General features: G+C 45.6%; 2 protein-coding genes across 3 annotated transcripts in view; one reads left to right on the top strand and one right to left on the bottom strand.

The window, feature by feature from the left end:
• Positions 1-19,665, top strand: part of Glb1l2 (galactosidase beta 1 like 2) — a 41,452-nt gene that overhangs the window by 12,529 nt on the left and 9,258 nt on the right. Inside the window, exons 3-8 of the mRNA XM_026779239.1 lie at positions 1,279-1,347; positions 1,941-2,036; positions 3,919-4,027; positions 9,525-9,617; positions 12,535-12,616; positions 17,150-17,220. Of these exons, the coding sequence (XP_026635040.1) occupies positions 1,279-1,347; positions 1,941-2,036; positions 3,919-4,027; positions 9,525-9,617; positions 12,535-12,616; positions 17,150-17,220 (520 nt within the window). The remainder of the gene's footprint in view (positions 1-1,278; positions 1,348-1,940; positions 2,037-3,918; positions 4,028-9,524; positions 9,618-12,534; positions 12,617-17,149; positions 17,221-19,665) is intronic.
• Positions 1,333-19,665, bottom strand: part of B3gat1 (beta-1,3-glucuronyltransferase 1) — a 57,183-nt gene continuing 38,850 nt past the window's right edge. The window contains exon 7 of one of the 2 annotated variants that reach the window (XM_026779241.1): positions 1,333-1,822. The gene's annotated coding sequence lies outside the window, so the exon portion shown is untranslated. Of the gene's footprint in view, positions 1,823-5,925; positions 6,321-19,665 lie in introns of those variants that run through there. The other variant, XM_026779240.1, reaches the window with a different exon arrangement.

Genomic DNA, 19,665 nt, shown 5'->3' with positions numbered 1-19,665 from the left:
GAGAGAGAGAGAGAGAGAGAGAGAGAGAGAGAAACAGACAGAGAGAGAGAGAGGAGCTTAGATATGGGAGGTGATTGGTTTTTTCATCTTGTGGTTTGAATAAATAAACTTGCTTTTTCACAGTTCTGAAGGCTCACCTGCAGTCATGGCCAAGCTGTCTACAAGTCTAGTTTCTCCTGGAGCCTCTGTGCAGCGGAGAACCATTACCTCCCTCGTGCCCTCAGATGACTTTTCCACTGTAGTTTTGCATTCCTAGTGTCTTCTCCTTTTTGTTGTTATAAAGGCTACTACAAGTGATTTTCTTTTTTGAGAAAGGTTCTCTACTGTGCAGCTCAGGCTGGCTTCAATTTCTCCATCTTCCCTGAGTAGAGTCTTGAATGCTAGGATTGCAGGTGTGTCACGTTGTCTAGACTGACAAGCAACTTTTTTCCACAAGCAACTGCTGCTTCCCAAGTTTTAGGGTCCCAAGATGCTGACACCAGTTCAGCATCTATTTTCTGGAAAGACCTCTGGCTTGCTGCGACTCTCTTCCCTGCACCTAGCCTGACGACTGTTCTGTGGCAGACACAAGATGAAATGTAGGCTAGGCAAACCAGCTAAAAAATAGGTTTAGGGGCTGGAGGAGGTGGCTGAGCAGTTAAGAGTGACTGGAGCTTGTTCTCAGCCTTCATGTCAGGCACCTCACAACCTGATTGTTCCTGCAGCTCCAGAGGCAGCGTAGGTCTCTGTGGAGCCTGCACTCACCTGCACATAGACCACTCTCCAGACACATGTTAGTAACAATTATAAAAATAAATAAAAGTGGTCCTGAGGTGCTATCTCTATGAAATAAAGACGACTATCAGGTAGAAATGCTGCATTATCAGGAGAAAAGCTGTGATGACTAATCAAGGACATGGACTCCCTCGCATGGCTCGTGAGCTGACTCTGAAGACGGGTGTTAAAAAGACAATCACAGCACTGTTGAGAGTAATGTATACAGCCTCGTAGAGAACTACAGGTCATAGGAATACTACAGTGTGTGCTGACCTGGGGCACAGACCCTGGCCTTTTATTCCATGGAGCTCATATGTCACTAAGTCTGGTTGACTTTCTGTCCACCTAAGGAGATGTCATATTCTTCCGAGGACTTGTCTTGAGTTTTATGCAGTCCCCATATCTGGTCTCCAAGATTTGAAGTTATCGAACGTTGTCTCTTTATTCATCATCGTGGGTGTTAGGGATAAAAATGTTCATGTGAATGATTAAACTTACCTGCAATTATCTTGTCTCTTACAGCTATGTGCCCTGGAACCTCCATGAGCCAGAAAGAGGCAAATTCAACTTCTCTGGGAACCTGGACCTGGAGTATGTAGTCTTGGTGCTTTTATATCTGGTCTGGGATTGGAAGTTACTTGGGGTTGATGATGAACATTCAGGATGTTGTTGTTGCTTTGACTGAGACTGAATCTGGAGCCTTTTTCTTAGCATGCTTAGAAAGGTTCTGAACTTAGGGCCTAGATGCTCCCCTGTTGTGACTCGTTACCCAGGTACTCAGCCTATAGGCTGCAATCCTCTTTTTCACTAGAGTCCAGAGGGCCAAGATCCCAGATCCCACCAGATTCTGTATTGGGGTCCATATGCTTGGGATGGAATTGGGGCTGTTTCTGGGTTAACAAGGTTGCTGTTGGAGACAAAGCCCTGTATCCTGTCTGACAAATCCCAGTGGTCCTGATGCAAGGAGCCAGTGCATACCCAGCTTCCAGGACTTTTGAGCCCCTATCTGGTGCAGGAATCCGCTGCTATGTTGAGCTGGGGCCAAGTCTTCGTCATCCCATGTTCCCTGGTTGAGAGAAAAAAAGCCAGGGGAGGAACAGGAGAGGTTTAATCCCCACGTGCCTGTGACTCCTCCTGTATCCTTTCTTCTGGGTGCTCAGGGCTGACTTTCTTTCCCTCCCTAGGGCCTTTATCAAGCTGGCTGCGAAGATTGGACTGTGGGTGATTTTGCGACCTGGGCCCTACATCTGTAGTGAGATTGACCTTGGGGGCTTGCCCAGGTGAGAAAGGGCAGTGCGGGTCTCCAGAGTTGCCAGAGAGAGAGGCATCTGGATGCCCATTCCTGAGGCTTACAGGGGTTGGCTTAGTTTTGTTTTTGAGGTAGTTTTCTTTCTGTATAGCATTTCCTTCCTGGAGCGGGTGGCAGGGCCACGGGCTCTTTGGAAGAACGCTGCAGTGCTTGCCCTTGCCGAGTACCCTTGGGTCTTTCTATGTGTCAGGTGGCAGCAGTGGAACGCTTATCTCTTTGGAAGTGTTTCATTCTTCTGGCCCTACTGGAGAGGCACCCAGGCAGGCTCCTTATCTGATCTGGCCCTTACTGCAACATGAGGCAAACCAAACCTGCTCTGTTTCTTGATGATATTACTGTTGATTTATTAAAACCCCCAAGTGTTGCTGTAGTTTGGAGGAGTTGGTGTTGTGGTTTCTGTCCTCAATTCTCCTGAGTCCATTTTTCTAAGTATAGTTTCCACAAAGGTCAGTGTGTTAAACATATGCTCTGGGAGTGGGGTCTGGATGGGTATCTATCACATGGACCCACATCCTTTCCTCTATCTCAGCAAGGCTGCCTTCCTTTCCCATCAAAACAAGTTCTGTCTTAATTGGCGTTGCCATATCTGGCCACACAGCATCAATCACAGGTGGCTAGCCGCAGTCTCCGCCCACCTATGCTGTTAATTACAGGTGGCTAGCATAGCCTCTGCCCACCTGTGCTGTCCCCAGAGGAAAGAAGTAGCGTGGGGAGCTCTTTCCTCACAACACAAGTATTATGGTCAGGCTTTATCTGCTCTGTTTCCAGCAAGGCCTGCCCCTCCCTCAGGGGCACAGCTTGTCCCCTCTCCAGCATCCGGCGTCAGTCTGACCTGGCACAGTGTCCATGACAGAGCTGTGAGCCGAGGCAGAGCTGCTTGCCCCTCTTGGCGGATTAGACACCTGTGCCACTGTCAGCATTTTCCTTGGGCTCAGCTGGAGCCGGGCACGGGAGGCCAGCGGGGTTTAACAGTCTTAAATTAGAAGCAGTAGGGACACCCACTCTCAGATCCCTGCTCCCTTGTCATGGTTAGGGGTTCCTGCCTATTCATGAGGGTTTTCCAGGAGGGTAGGGTATCTGTGTGGTGAGAAACTAGGCCTGTTTGATAGACCAGGACATGCAGCTCAGGCTAGGGGAGACATTTCTGCCAGCCTTTCACCAACTGGCATCCCTGATACATTGCTGTCTCATTTCTGAGTTAGGGGAAGGGAGACCTCCGAGTCTTCTGGTAGAAAATACGTTTCTCAGGACTTCCTTTGAATGGTGCTGAGTTTCTGTGGAAATCTGTGGCCACAGCAGATCAGGGAAGGTGTCTTCTTGGCCTCCTGCTGCTGCTCAGGAGTTCCTCAGTCAGTCAGCTTAGTTCCTCTGGGACATCCTTGAAGGATGAATACTTTTGGCACTGCCTTTGCCCCTGCCTTCGGACTGGACCTGCCAACTCCCTCTTTAGCTCAGGCTGGTTTTCCTTGCGATCCTCCAGCGTCACCTGAGTGCTGGGGTTCCAGGAGTGCTCGGCCATGCCTGTTTTGATTCTTTACTGCAAATACTTGAAAAGTAGGCCTTGCTTTTCTCATTCCAGTGGACAGTGAGCGCTCCTGTGGCGTGAAATTGAACTCTAAGTTCCCAAGGCATTTGGTGTGTAGGCTGGCGCAGTGCTTGCCTCTGAACTGTGTGCGTAGCTTCCTGACTTCCTAGCTAAATGAAGGTGGTGGGGCGGTGACTAATCCTTCGCTGACCTGTTCTCCAGACTCTTTCTTGAACTGTATGAAGCTGCTTCCTTCGCACTGCTCATGAGCCTGACTAAGGGAAACCACAGACCTGGCACTGATACTCCTTTTCTTTCCTTCTCCAAGCTGGCTCCTCCAAGACCCAAACATGAAGCTGAGAACAACGTACCGTGGCTTCACTAAAGCAGTGGACCTTTATTTTGACCACCTGATGTCCAGGGTGGTGCCACTCCAGGTAAAAGAAGGAAAACTTTTTGATCCTTTCCTGCCTGCCTTATGAATATCAGGCAGCCCTTGGCAAACTCCCATATGAGAATCCTGCAGTTCTTCTCAACACACCCGTACATTCTTCACCACTGCGCGAGACCTGGAGGACTGCGATGCTTACGTTTTCAAAGAGTGTGCATCCTAGTGTGGTCTCAGTCAGTGCTGAAATGATAGCCGGGCATGAAGACTCATATTAGTCTGTGCGGCCAGAGCTCCAGGGCCTTGAGTAGATAGGATGCCCTAGGAACTGAAGCATGCATGTGTCAGAGTCCCCGCAACACAGTGACTCTGTGCTGCGTGGCACAGTGCTCATGGGAGGCCCAGGGTAGGACAGAAGAGAGCTGGGTCAGTACAAAGCTCTAACTGATGTTTTTAAAGTACTGCCCTGTGCTACCAAAAGGTGCTGTACAATTCACACTGACCATTCAAAACAAATATACTAAAATGAAACTTAGGGAGGAAGCATCTTAATATTTTATGCAGCAATTATAAACAATAACAAACAGGAATGGAATTAATTAACCCAGTTGCTTTGTAAAACCACAGAGAATGATGTCCGGAAATTAGTACAGCAATAAAAAACTGGTGTACTGAGAAAAAAAAATATCACTCTTGGGTTAATGGTTTGGAACATTCCTAATAGCATAAGTCAGAATGAACAGCCGGATGAAACAGGTTGTTGGGGAGAGTTTGAAAGTTAGATAAACAAGGAAAAACTTTTATAAATATGCCCTGATATCACTTGAGCCACATTTATATTTACAAACTACTGCCTATTTATAGAAAATCTTCATTGTAAATCAGATGTAACTGAGTGCCTTTTTATTTACTATACCAGGCTTTGCTAAATATGAAAGAAGCAGGAAGCTTGGAAGTTCTTGGCTGAGGTTTTCCCAGGGAACACAGTTACTGAGATGGTCCAGCACATTTTGTGGTGGGAGGAGGAGGGAAGGTTGTTCTAGGAGTGCATTCTGAGTCATGGGAATAACGTCGCCATCTTGTGCATGGGCACAGCACAATTGTTTCTCATGATCTTTTATTGTGTAAAATGTATGTAAAAAAGCTGGCCCTTTCAGGTATGCAGTAAATCATAATTAAATACATAAGAATCCTCCTTATCAGAGGGGACATATTCCAAGACCCTTAATGGGTGCTTGAGACTACAGATAGGAGTAAACCCTACATATATGACATGTTCCTTTTTATAGATATGTACAGTGAAGCTAAATGGATCAGACACAGTAAGACATGAAGGCTAATAACATCATAAAATAGAACAATTATAGCAATATTCTGTAATAAAGTCACCAGAATCACTAATCTTATACTTTAGGGCCATTTGAAAGTACAGCCAGTACTACTTGAACCTAAGTAGTGAAGTCCTGCAATTCCTCTGAGACTGCGGTGGCCCTAAGTGACTGACAGACAGGTTGTTTGCTGCAGGGACAGCCTGGACAAAGAGATGACTTACAGTCAGGTTGAACACGATAGGACGGCGCCAGCTCCTGTCAGATTACTAAATTTATGGACAGCTTAAAATTTGCGAATTGTTTATAGGGAACTTTTCATTTCATACTTTCATACTGTCATTTGTCATGGGTAATTGAAACCTGCAATACAAGCCCACTGCTGTATGATGGCTAAAAAAACAGCAGCTAGGGAGAAACTATTCTGTGACAGAAACAACAGCTAGGGGACATAGCTATGACAGCTTAAAACATCAGGAAAGCTGGAACAGTTCTGAAAGACAGAGGTCCAATCAATCAATCAATCAATCAATCAGTCAGTCAGTCAGTCAGTCAGTCAATCAATCAATCAGTCAGTCTATCAGTCAGTCAGTCTCTCCCCTCCACCCTCAATCCCTGTTGGTTGTCTCCTCTGTCTCCTCCCTCCCACCTTGGATGGCTCACCTGTGAAGGTGTGCATTCTGTCTCTAAAGTACCCTGCAGGCTGTGGTATTTTTCATAAGGACTCTAATGAACTCATGAGGGCTCCATTCTCGTGATATAATCACTTTCCAGAGGCTCTGTCTCTTAATGCCATTTGAGGTTATGATTTCAGCATATAGATTTTGATTGACACAATTCAAACTTTTAACCTTCTAGTTCAGGAAAATGTGGAAACACTGGAATTGGGAAGTGGTGCAGACCATTTACAGAACTGCTACACAAAACTTCAGGAACATCCGAAATCACCTGGGAGGGAAACGTGGGCTTCAGGAGACAGCAGGTATAGTGCAAGAACAGGAAATCCATCAGCTTCTAAAAATGAGAAAGATAAGGAATATAGGGAAGGTATCTGAACATAAAAAGGCACTTACAGCAAGCACTTGGCCACCATTACCCTAAACAGAGAGATACTCCAAGTATTTCCACCAAAATCAGGAAGAAGACAAGGATGTCCATTCTTTCCATAACTCAACAAAGTACTTGAAATCTTAGCTAGAGCAATAAGACAACTGCAGGAGACCAAAGGAATACAAATGGAAAGGAAGAAGTCAAGGTATTCATGTTTGCAAACAATATGGTTATATATGTAAAAGACCCTGAGAACTCCACCAGGAAACTTCTACAGCTGATAGATATTTTCAGTAATAGTATCTGGGCACAAAATTAATACAAAAGTCAGTAGCTTTCGTATATACAAATGAAAAACATACCAAGAAAGAAATCAGGGAAACAATATCTTTCATAATAACCTTAGTAAATATAAAAATTTAAAACATTTAAACCTGGATGGAGGTGGGCGGTCCTTGGACTTCCCACAGGTCAGGGAACCCTGATTGCTCTTCAAGCTGATGAGGGAGAGGGACTTGATCGGGGGAGGGGGAGGGAAATGGGAGGCGGTGGCGGGGAGTTGGCAGAAATCCTTAATAAATAAACAAATTTAAAAAATAAAAAAATTTAAAACATTGAAGAAATAAATTGGAGAAGATATTTGAAGATAGAAAAATCTGTGCTCATGAATTAGTAGGATGAATATAGTAAACTTGGCCACCCTACCAAAAGCAGTCTACAGATCCAATGCAACCTCCATCAAAATTCCAAAACAATTCTTTACTGAAAAAAAAAAAAACCAAAACCTGAAACTTCATATGGAAGCAACCAAAAATCTAGGGTAGCTCAAACAATCTTGAATAATAAAAGAAATGTTGGAACTATCACTATCCCAGATCTAAAGTTGTGTTACAGAGCTCTCCTAATAAAAACAGCATGGGGTTGGCATTAAAACAGACATGCTGATCAATGGAACAGAACTGAAGATCCAGAGATAATTTGGTCAAACTGGATGGCTGCCAGTGGAAGAATGCAAAATGTCCGCATCACCTTACACATAACTCAACCCCAAATGGATCAGAGACCTCAATGTAAAACCCAATTCCTTGAATCTGATAGAAGAAAATGTAGAGATTCACATGAACTCATTGGCATAGGAAAGGACTTTCTTAGTGGAACCTATAGCATTGGGATCAATTAATAAATGGGTCCTCATGAAGATAAAAAGCTTCTGTACAGCAAAGGACATCATCGTTTTACCAAGTGGCAGCCTACAGAATGGGGAAGATGTCTTTATCAATTATACACCTGACAGTGGTGGTTGATGACTCCGAAACTGTGGCAGCATGCACAAAACCTGTGCAAGTTCAAGCCAGACACAATCCCAGCATGGGGAAGGGGAAGTGAACAGAGTTTATCTCTAACCAAGAAGCTATTTGGCATTGCCAGGAGAGGGAAAGTCAGTTTTCTCCAATGGAGTGACACTGGGTATATCAACCACACCCCAGGACAGGCAACAACTTAGGAATAGGTGGACAATACAATACAAAATACATTGTATATTTTTGTCCTTTTTGTTTGCTTGTTTTACTTTGGTATTTTTGTCATTGTTTTGATTTTCTTTTATCATCAAGTGAGAGAAAGAATATGGAGTTGGGTGGGTCGGGAAGTAGGTAAGATCTAGGAGGAGTCGGGGGAGGGGAAAGAATATGATCAAAATACATTATATGAAGAAAACATAAAAATCCAATTAATATTAAAATTAATTTCTACAAACAATGTCATCATGCCTTATCACATGACTTTGATAACTGGCTTTTTAAAATTTAAAAATTTCCTTTAATTTGAGGGATTTTCAACTATTCAACTATTTCTTCTACTGCTGTTCCTCCCTCCATTCCTCCTTCTCCTCCTTCTCCTCCTCCTCCTCCTCCTCCTTCCTCCTCCTTCTTTTGTTTTTGTTTTGACATGGTCTTGCTGTGTAGCTCAAGCTGACATCAAATTCACTATATATACAAGCTGGTCTTGGACTTCTAATACTTTTCAGCCTCCAAAGTGCTGGGATAACAGGTTCATGCCCTCATGCCTGGTCAGCCATTATTTCTTCAAATACACTGTTGATATAGTTCCTTTTTCAATTTAAATTTTTATTCTTTGAGAATTTTTTGCATGGGTATTATGTTTACTTCATTTCTACCTGTCTCTCTCTCTCCCTCCAACTTTTTCCATGTCCCTCCCCCTCCCACTTTAATTATTGACCTCTTCTTTATACATACATACACACACATATATGTATATACATACATATGTATGCTCCTGCTGAGTTCATTTAGTGTTGCTTGTATATTTGCTTATTTAGTGCTGACCACTTGTTGGATAACCCATGGGGAGGCTTGTTTCTAGAGAAGACTGACTCTTCTTCTCTAATTTGGCATTAATTGCCTATAGCTCTTCATCTAGGGGTAGGGCATCTCTTTTTCCTCCTCCTCTTCTTCTGTCCCCTCCTCCATTTCAAAGACTATGTGTATTGGTCTGATTAATGGTGTCCCCTAAGTTCATTTGGCCCTGTTCATATTTTTTCATTCATTTTTCTTTTCTTTCCCTAAGGTAGATAACTTCAAATAATCATTTCAAGTTCATTTATTGTTTACTTTGTCTAGTAAATCTGCTCTCTCTGTGTGTGTACATGCTTTTTAGGTTTTTCTGCAGTTTTTTCCATTTATTTATTCTTTTACAGTTTCATATATGAAATATTATCACACATATGTATATGTTCTTTGATCAAAGCCCTCCTTTTCCTTCCTTTTCTGGTTTATGGTTCTTAGCATCCAAATTAGGGCATAGCACATGCTGGCAAAGCGTTCTTCCACTGGATTATGTTCCCTTGCGTGTGTGTGTGTGTGTGTGTGTGTGTGTGCCTCAAGGCTTTTTGGTTGAACATTAGACATTGAAAAAACAATTATCTTTTCTTGTCTCTGCAGATGGTCAGGGAAAACCTTCACTAACGGCATTTTGAACTTAGAAAATCAACACAGAATGAAGATACATAGTCTCTTATATTACCTGGATATATGTTCTATCCATGCCCAAACACTGATTTCCTTTGCATGTCATTGTGATGGATTTAAATTTAAATATTATGGTTCCCACAACTCATTTAGCTTTTAATTGTCTATCTCTTTGCCCTAGTATAAGTACGGGGGACCCATCATTGCTGTGCAAGTGGAGAATGAATATGGTTCCTATAACAAAGACCGTGCATACATGCCTTACATCAAGAAGGTAAGGGCCATTTAATTCATTTCTTTACACTCCTTCCCTGGAATATATTACAGACTGTGACATGTTGCCCTAACACTTTCCTGAAATTAATATACCATGCCTCCAGCACCACCTTATTAATTAGTGAATTTTTTCCAGTGTTCATTTCTACAGAGTTATCACTTATTTACCCGTTGTTGATTGAGTTTAGTGTGATATGTTTAGTGCTCATATAGCATTGTTTGTTGTTTTGCTCTTTTGGCTTTTTTGAAAGACCTGCCACCCAGCTCCCAAATAAATCACACATAGAGCCTTATTCTTAGTTATGAATGCCTGGCTTTAGCTTGGGTTGTTTCTTGCCAGCTTTTCCTGACTTAAATTATCCCTACTACCTTTGCCACTGGACTTTTATCTTTCTTTATTTCTGTATAACTTTCTTTACTTCTTTCTCTGTGGCTTGCTGTGTAGTTGGGTGGCTGTCCCCTGCTGCCCCCCTCTCCTAGTTCTCCCATTCTAGGTTCTTGGTTCTCCTTCTAGTTATACTCTTTGTCTGCTGTCCCCGCCTATCCTTGCTCCTGTCTCGCTATTGGCCGTTCATCTGTTTATTAGCACCATCAGGTGTTTTAGACAGGCACAGGAACACAGCTTCACAGAGCAGCGTAAACTACAGTCACATACCTGAAAATAATATTTCCCAAAAATATAGTGTCCCAGCGGGTAAGAATAAAGGAATTTCCTTAATTAAGAGGTGATGAAAGCTTTGTGGAGTATCTCCCTCATCCTAGCATAAAACAAGATAGGTGGTTGTGCATGGATTTTATTGAGGGAATGTAAAGTCCCTGACTAGCTATATGCCATGCTCATCCTGAGGACCTCTGGGACGGTGCTCAGGCGTCTGATTCTAGAGTGACAGGGCGGGTGAGAACTGCCAGTTCACATGGCATGCCAGAGAAGAATGGCAGGGGGACAGCAAAGAGAGGCCTGACATCCAGATCCGGTCTCTCTCCCTTGGTTGCCGAGGCTTTGAATGAATGCCTCAGTTTTTCTAAGTTTCCTTTTATCTTTTACAAAGTGAGGTTAAAAAGGGCACCTGCCTCTTTCGTGTTATATGACATCAAGTGACCTGGACACAGGAAGTTGTCAGTAAGCAACTTGGATAGCATCGTTGGCATTTCTTTCAGTGCACTGTGGAGGGCTGGCCATGGTGTGAGCTCTCTGGGTCTGGCCGACTAAATGCCGATGTTGTCACCCCCAGTTTCATTTTCCGTCTAGAAATCACTTCTGTTCTCACAGACTGGAGACTGATGCTCACATGCTCCAGAGTCTAGTCTCTGACCCCATGCCTCTTCCTTCTTACTTGAGGAGAGCTCTTAGTAGGATACAGCCTGTCTAGGAAGGGTGGGATTGCTCAAGCTGGAAAGGAGCAAGGGAAGCACTGTGCATATTCTGGACAGAGCACACATCTAGCTTCCTTGTCCTGGGTTACCTGGAAAAAAGCCTGTTCTGGGCACAGACTCCATAGTCTCTCTTGCTCTGGTCCTTTGTCAGTCTCCCCAGAGCATTGTCCATCTCCAGCAGTTGTTTACCAGTGATGCAGCCAAGGAAAGCCCCGAGGAGCATCAGGAGGAGAGACTAGCTCCTTAGGGGACCTTGTCTGTACAGTCATACTTCCCTGATGCCCAGAGCTCCACCTGTTTGAGGCTCTCGGGAGGATTCTCCTCTGAACTGTATGTAACTTCTCCTGGGGGGTGTGGCAAGATGTACATCCCACTGGCATTGAATGACCTTGGCCATGAGCCCCTCAACGTTCTGAGTTCTACTCTTATCATTTACAAAATGGGCACGAGTGCCTTTTCCTAAGGCTTCTGAGTGTGGGAGCTCTGTGCTTGGCATTTGACTGATACTTGGGAAATAGTAACTGGCCTTTAAAGGGTAAGGTTGGAAAATTAATGCCTGTAAAATTAAGGGTGTAGAAAATGAAGTGTTCTGTGTCAGTGAGTAACTAGTTGGTACCTGAAGAAGGTTGGTCCAGGGATTTTAATAGCCATTTCGCCTATATTCCTCATGGCTTAAATGTTCCAGCCCCTGTCATCCTGAGAGTTGGAGCCCCTTCTACTCTGTCTTTACAGCACATGGGTCTGGCATTAGGGTTAGATGCTATCCCTCTGTTTCCATAAGAATGCAGCAGGGGAAATAATCATCTTTGAGGACTGTTTGAGTCCAAAGTTCCAGAGTGGAGTATGTGTGGGTGGACACTTGTGTTCTGAGTTCAGCCCCGCCTCTCACATGACCTCTGTAACTGGTCATACTTCCTTCAGCCCTTCTGACACTGTACTGTTCAGATGTTGGCTATGAAGAGTGCAGGAGACAGTCAAGTGCTTAGTGTCATGCCTAATGTTCTGATGTCAGCAGTTACTTTGTCCCCCAAGGACAGTTTATGCCCTCCAAGGATTGCTTCAAATTCGGCTGAGCGTGGGAAGTATTCGATGGCCATGCCAGGAGGTATGGCTGGGTCATCGTAGCTCCTGCCACTGACCAAGATCATACAGGCTCAGAGTGGGGAAGAGACAGGCCTCTTGTTTGTGGTGTGGATGAAGGGGGAGTAATAGTGTTCCACTGGCGACCTCCGCAGGTAGTTACCATGTGACAGCATGGTATCCAGCCCCAGGGAGCCAGCCTCTGAGTAAACTTATGCATCCCCAAACTGAGCAGACCTTCAGGAGCAATGGAGGCCTGCCAGAGCTCAGCGGCCCTGCCCTTGCCACACTCAGAAACCAAACACTTATTGGAACTTCGCTGAACATTGTAGGCATAGACGGCATGCAGAGACACACGTTGCTAGATTTCTTTCTGTGGACTAACTCAGCTTCAGCTGTGACCCTGTAGGAGCTCTGAGAGGTGAGGACTGAGTTTAATTTGCCTTTTATCCCCCAAACAGGCCTTGGAAGACCGTGGCATTATAGAGATGCTCCTGACCTCAGACAACAAAGACGGCCTGCAAAAGGGAGTGGTTGACGGAGGTACCTGAAGGAGGCTGCCCGCCTGACTCTTCTGCACAGTCCTCTGGGCCTGGTCTGAGATAAAAGCTGGAGTTTCCCTGGTGCCTGTGGTACACAGGGCTTGGTTCTCTGGGCTGCAGGGCCATCAGGCTCCACAGCAAACTCCCATGGCCCCTTCCTCTTCTTTTTAGCAAGTGCCTTACCATAGATCTTCCAGATACCCAAGTACTTGGCCGGCTGTATCTGGTCATTGTTCTTGCTAAGCACGTGGGGCGCTCAGCGTGCTACAGGTGGCTACCCCTTTTATACAGGTTTCCTTTTATCAGAAAACGGCAGCTCCATTTCCCCGCAATCACATCAAACCTTGCAGTTATTCTCAGCCCTCTCCTGCCCAGCACAGCAGCTGCTGGCGCATTCTTTTATCTGTACTTTCCTCCTCAGATGTGTTTTGTCACCTCGGCTGTTGCCGCCCTTCCCACCTGCAATGCTGCAGTCCTTCACGGATCCCCGTCAAGCTTGTCTTAATGCAGCAGTTTGTGCCCACCTTAGAGAATGCAACCCATGGTCAGGCCTTTGAAAGTGCACACCTAGGGAAGCGAAGGCGGGAGGGTCAGCAGTTGGAGGCCAGCTTGGGCTACAGAGTGAGTTCCAGGCCAGCCAAGTCTACATATATCTCTAGACTCCATATTCTCTAACAGATAAGCTTGCGACCCAGATCATCCTGCCTTACCTCTTGAGCTCCAAGTGCTCCATAGAGAAGAAAGAGAAGCCTGTACTCCGAGAATGGCTGCATGGGCACCCCTCCCCCGTCTTCCCTCTCACGGCCTTTCTCCACTGCCTGCACCCACAGCCCCGACATGACCCTGACTGCACCCCAGCAGCACACCTAACAGTTTCCACACACATTCCCGGCCGAGCTGCTCTCCAGTGTGTATGCTCTTTCCCCGTCTGTTCTACCCTCCTGGCTCTGGTCTGTTTCTCACAGAGCGCCCTCCGTCTGGTGACTCTGCACACCTTCTGGGAATCTGCATGGCTCGCTTCCCTGGCAGTCTTCGCAATGAGGTTTTCTCTGAGCACCCTGTTAGACAGTGCACCCCATTCACAAGGCTCAGCCCACTCTGCCATTTTGCCTTTTAACCTTTGGAATAGCTGGCTTAACTTAATTCTCTATCTCCCAGCAGCAGTGAGCTCTGTGGGCCTGGGCTGTCTCACAGGGCCTGTGCTTGAACATGTGCTCACGCATGATTCATGCTGACAGAGGCTGCGTGTAACTCCTGTGGGCTCCGGTGCTGTGCAGTAGCGCCTCCTCCTGCCTGTTCTGTTCGTTTTGAATTTCCCTCTCTAGACTGACTTGTTTGTAGATGGTGACTTTTAACTTGACTTCCCTTCCACAGTACCTGGCATGGTTGCCTCTGGGAACCACTGCTGGGTAGATGGGGAGAAAAGGCTCTTCTCTACAGCAAGTACCTTGAAGGAAACAGTCACGCTCCTTGGTTTTAACAAAGTAGTGATTCCTGTTAGTTCCACAAGGTGGCACCATCCACTCATGTTTGCTAGCAAGGCCCATGTGATGGGGTTATGGGGTGTGAGACAGCCTATAAAAGGCCTTTGAAGGTGCTCTCTCTCCATACCCACCCATCCTTCCCTGCAAGCTCCCACCCTTGGGCAGCGGAGATCATTGCTGCCTGGAATAATTATTTTTAATTAAAAAAGTTAAAGCATTCATTCTTATGGCCTATAAGTAAGATAATAATAATTTCAAAAACTTATCAAGAAATACACCTTCTTCCTCATCTCATTTCCCAGAAACAACCATCTGAAGCTGTACCTTTTTCTTTCGACTTTCACCTTGCCTTCCTGTTTCTATACAGCCCACACATGCAACTCTACATCTATTGACTTAGCATTCTGAAGTTGTCCTTCTGTTTCCGTGGATGGCTGGCTTTCCCTTGGTCTCACACACCTTCCCTTTCTCACTGGTGCAGTACAGGGCTCATAACATAAAAATAACAATAAAATTTATAACATTAAATCTTTGCTGCAGGTCTGCTGCTGGGCTTCCCTGCTCTGCAGCGTGGGAATCAGGTGGCGAGTCAGAGTGATTAGGTCTCACCTTTAGTGAAGTCACCATGCCATCTGCTTGTTTTTTATCTCAGATCTTCCTCTCTTTTCTTCCCTGCTCTCTCTCTCCCTCCTTCCCTCCCTTTCTCCCTCCCTCCTTTCCTCCCTCCTTTCCTCCCTCCCTCCCTCCCTCCCTCTCTTTCTCTGTTGTGGGATGCTGCTAGTTTGTTCCAGGTAGCCCAGACCTGAAATAATCACACAGAAACTATATTATTTGCAATACATTTTAGCTTAAGTATATTTCTAGCTAGTTCTTACATCTTAGATTAACCCTTTTCTATTATTTTATATTTTACCACAAGGCTCATGGTTTACTGGCAAGGTTCCAGCTGGTGTCTGCTGAGGCCGCATGGCTTCTCTCTGACTCCACCTACTCTCTCCTCCTCTATCTGCTTGCAATTCCTGCTTTTCCCTATTCTGTGCTGCAGTAGGCACCAAACAGATTCTTTATTAACTAATGGCATACAGAGAGGAATCCCACATCCTCTCTCTCTCTCTCTCTCTTCTCTCTCTCTCTCTCTCTCTCTCTCTCTCTCTCTCTCTCTCTCTCTCTCTCACATACACACACACACAGTTCAGGCTGTCCTCAAACTCATGATCCTTTTCCCCGGTCCTCTTGGGTGGGATTACAAGCATTTACTGCTTGCACATTAGGCTCATCCTGACCTTTGTTCCCAAGCCTTGTCACTCCCCATCTCTCCTGGTAAATGTCTTCACAGAGACCTCCCTAGCTCCCATTCTTTGCCTCCTTTGTTTGTAACATTTTATTTGTTCCTTTCATTAGTTCTGCATGCCCTGACTTTCTGTTAGGATTGTACCCAGTTTTTGAGGAGAGATGAAGCTCTCAAGATGGGTAAAGGAAATGAGCATTTTTCTTGTGGGGGTAAGGGTGCCATGGGGACTGTCACATTAGGAACTTCAAATATCAGTGTTAGAACTACTATAGAGGCTGTCTCTGGTTCTTACACAGATATTTGAGGAACAAATGTGAGGGATGCTTAGGAACTCCTTGCTCAGGAATCCCCTTCAACCCTTCCTTCTACTCCTCATCCCATGCTCCCAGGGGATTGTTTCCTGAGAGTATGTCAACCCTGCTGAAGGGATGGATACTGGAGCAAAGGAGGCTTGACAGCAGGGCTGGGAGGATGCCTGTGGATTTCATGGTCCCATTCAAAGTGGAGGAAGGACTTATGGGATCTGGCGGATAGAAACAAACCCACCCTCCTAGGCCCCTCCATGCTTTTCACTTTCCCAGGCTTCCTTGACACCTTGTGCTCACATCCCTTCTGCATTTGCTCCCTGCAACCTTTCCATCCCTGTCTTGAATGTGATGGCGTGTCACATGACCTGGCTGTGTGTGTGTTTTCAGCTAGCCCTGTGCATTGGGTTGACTTTGAGATTTTAAACAGGCTTCCCGAAAGGAATGGCTACCTTTAGACAGGGAGAGTTCTAGTTGGGGATCTTCCCCTGTGGGTTGCTAGAAGACAGTGACATCACAGGATAATGTCTTGGTGTGAAGGGTCCTGAGTTTGCATCCCTGCTCTGCTGCTCACAAATCGTGGACCACGAGGGAAGTTTCTGTACCTTCACAGCCTTAGCTTTGTTTTCTTTGCTGGTTACCATGGCCCGATCTCCTGAATAGTAACTGGAAGTGGCCAGTCTTTTAGTCCTGATCCCATTCATCTGCAGCTGACCATTCAAGTGGACTGTAAGCGAGTGTCCTTGGAGTCAAGTTCTATAGCTGGCTGTGACTGTGGCAGGGCCATGGCCACCAGCTAGCAGTGGCACTTTGTCTTGAGTGTGCTTTTCACTTATGGGAAGCTGTCTACAATACTGGTTACATCTTAAAAATAAACACATCGTGGAATAGAGTAGACTGAATTCTTGTCAAGAAATGAGACATGAAGCCGGGCGGTGGTGGCGCACGCCTTTAATCCCAGCACTCGGGAGGCAGAGGCAGGTGGATCTCTGTGAGTTCGAGACCAGCCTGGTCTACAGAGCTAGTTCCAGGACAGGCTCCAAAAACCACAGAGAAACCCTGTCTCAAAAAACTAAAAAAGAGGCATGAGTCTTCATTGAGACCATTGCCGTTGGCGTACAAAGGCCTCACCATTGCACTTGGCATGCCATGTAGAGCTCAGACTCTGGTCCCTACAGCAGTAGATCAGAGAGCCTTTACTCTGCCTGCAAACATTACAACCAGTAAAATCAGATGCTGAGTGTTGTGGCTTTGTTCTGGAGTGAATGGCGGAGTTTCCAAGAACACAATATAGGCAAGTCTCTCGGCATCATGACAGCCAGCTTCTAATGGGAGGTGGGAACAGTATTTGCACTAGCCATATTTTTTTATGCTGACGGATTGAAGATTTCAGTAATTCAAAAAGTCATTGAGACTTCAAGACTATGCGTTTTCTTTCTCTGTTGCCTTCCCAGTGCTGGCCACCATCAACTTGCAGTCACAACAGGAGCTGAAGGAACTGAACAGTATTCTCTTATCTATACAGGTAGGTCTGGCGCAAGGGATGCTGGGGATCTTCTAGCTTGAGTGCAGGGATTCCACATGTCTGCACCATTCCTGGAGTTCTGCGATGGGGGACTCTTAGCTCTCCCAGCCTCTTGGCTCATGCCACATTGCCTGGGAGGGAAGCAGCTTAGAGGCTCTGCTCTAAAGTTTTGTGGTGTAAACTGATGCTATCCAAGAGTGCTGTGCTCTGTTGAGAAGGGCACCTTTTGAAGCTTTTGGCTTTTATGGATTCTGAAAGGCACAGCTTTGCTTTGAGGGATTGAGAGTGAAAAGAAGCCTCTCTGTCCCTACCTCAATCTTCAGATCCTCATTAGCACTGGAATGTTTCTGTTATCCATCGGACAGGAGGCCTGGTTGATTCCTAGTTGAGACAAGAGAGTGGTTTCTGGGTGTGTTTCACCGTCTTCAGATTGATGGTCACACATAGCCCCATTCCAGTTGATGTCTCTGGTTTGTGTGTCTCTCCTAAACAGACAGATGTGATTGGGGCTAAGCTGTATCCCATGTGCAGAACAGAGAGCCCATTTCAGCCTGGCTTATGGAAGGATGTCAATGCCCCCAGCTTGCCCCCACCCACTGCATATCCACCAGGGTCCTGGAGTGAAACTGCTAAGAGTGTTTTGGCATGGCTAGATGCCCATGGGGATCCTGAGCCAATGGGGTGGGCGTACTCGAGGTCCACTGAGTAGGTTGTTTGTTCCAGCTGTTGGCCTTTCGGAGTAGGGATGGTATCCTCAGGAACACTCACAAAGTCATAGTGACAGGTAGTACCTTGTAAGCTAAATGTGTATGTTTGGTGTGACTACTCCTACAGTATAGATGGTGGCCAGGAAGGGGCAGGAAGGATCTTAGGAGGAGGGCCAGTCTGGTCGCTGGTAGACTTCCCAGAGGGGAGGGAGAATGCAGGTACATGTTTGGGTTCAAGTGGAGCTCTTCCTTCTCATTTTCTTTCTCCCAGCATGTCTTAGGTCTTTCCTCTGTAGGGGTGCCTGGGCTGTCTTCCTTCATGACTGATTACAGGGCCTCTGTCTTTAAGAGTCTGTAATCTACATGGGAAGAGAGAATCACGAGATGTTGTCTCCAAGTGGAGAAGCAGAGTTGCATCTGAGTGCTGCCAAGGGAAGTACAGATTCCGGGAGCTGCTTAGGACCCATTTGACCACCTATTGTGGGACTTTGGACACATTGTTTGGCTCCTCTGTATTTCTCTTTTTTCCTTTACTTGAGTAGATATAATAAGAACCTTGACTTGAACAAGGTAATGTTTGAAAAGTACCTCACCTCTGGTAATGGAAGGAGTGTCTGTGTTGGTCCCTAGGAAACCTGCCATGCCAGTGCCATCGGGCTGGCTGTCCTATCAGCATAATGGCACTTTCTTGTACTTTCTTGTATAGTCCATGACATCTGCTGTTGCTTAAATAAAGGGCTTTGTCTAAAGGGCTTCATTGAATGGACACTAGAGACTCCAGTACTGGTTAACTCTGGGGTGTTCATTAGTCCTCGTGTGTATGCCCGGTGAGGAAGATGATTTGTGATAGAGATTTTTTGAGTACTTCCTATATACCACAGGTTTATACACATCATTTGATCTGATTCTTCCAGTGAGCCTAGGTGCCAGCTACTGTTACTGCTACTGCTATTCGTGGTCAAGCAAGGAGACAGAAAATGGATAAGGCACCCAGAAGACAGTCAGCTTAGGGTTGGGCGCACCACATTCTGCAATGAGACAGCTTAGTCCATTCTGTGCACTCACTCCTTCCCTGCACCAGAGAAGGCCCTAAGCAAACAAATCCACAGTTGGCACTAAAGGTTGCTGGAATTTAGGACTTCGGCTGCTTTTCCCTTTGGGGTGACTGAAATGTATGCATAGTATGGCATATCTTGGGATGTAGACAGTTTGTAAAGAAAAGCAAAGCGACTCCTTGCTAAAACAAACAAACAAACCTGTGGCTATGCTGGATTTTACTCAGGGATAAGTGGTGCCTTCTATACCATGGACTATTAAGTATACCCTATCTCTCTGGAACATGTTCTGTTCCTTTTTATGCAGTTTCAAATGTCAGGCCAGCCCATGAGAGAGGATACTTAATCAGCTGTCACTGAATAAATGAGGAATGCTTCCTGGCCCAGAGCATAAAATCTTAGCAAATGAGTCTTTTACACCTGCCTAGGTGTTTTCAGCTTTTGCAAACATGGTGGAACCAATCATAGTCCCCAGATGGTCTCCATATGCTTGGAGAAAGCAGATGTCACTTCAGTGTTCTGAAGTAACAATTAAGACTTGATCAGTATCCTAGGGGACGTATGGACCCAGAGTGTTGCACCATAGAGCTTGCACCATGAGTAGCAGCTCTGTCAAGACCTGATGCTCTGGTTTAGTTCTATAAACTGTTGTTTAAATCAGAATTAAAAGAAGACTCATCCTG

This window comes from Microtus ochrogaster, chromosome 5, assembly GCF_000317375.1.
Source record: "Microtus ochrogaster isolate Prairie Vole_2 chromosome 5, MicOch1.0, whole genome shotgun sequence".
Lineage (NCBI taxonomy): Eukaryota > Metazoa > Chordata > Mammalia > Rodentia > Cricetidae > Microtus > Microtus ochrogaster.
This window is presented reverse-complemented; position numbering and strand designations above follow the sequence as displayed.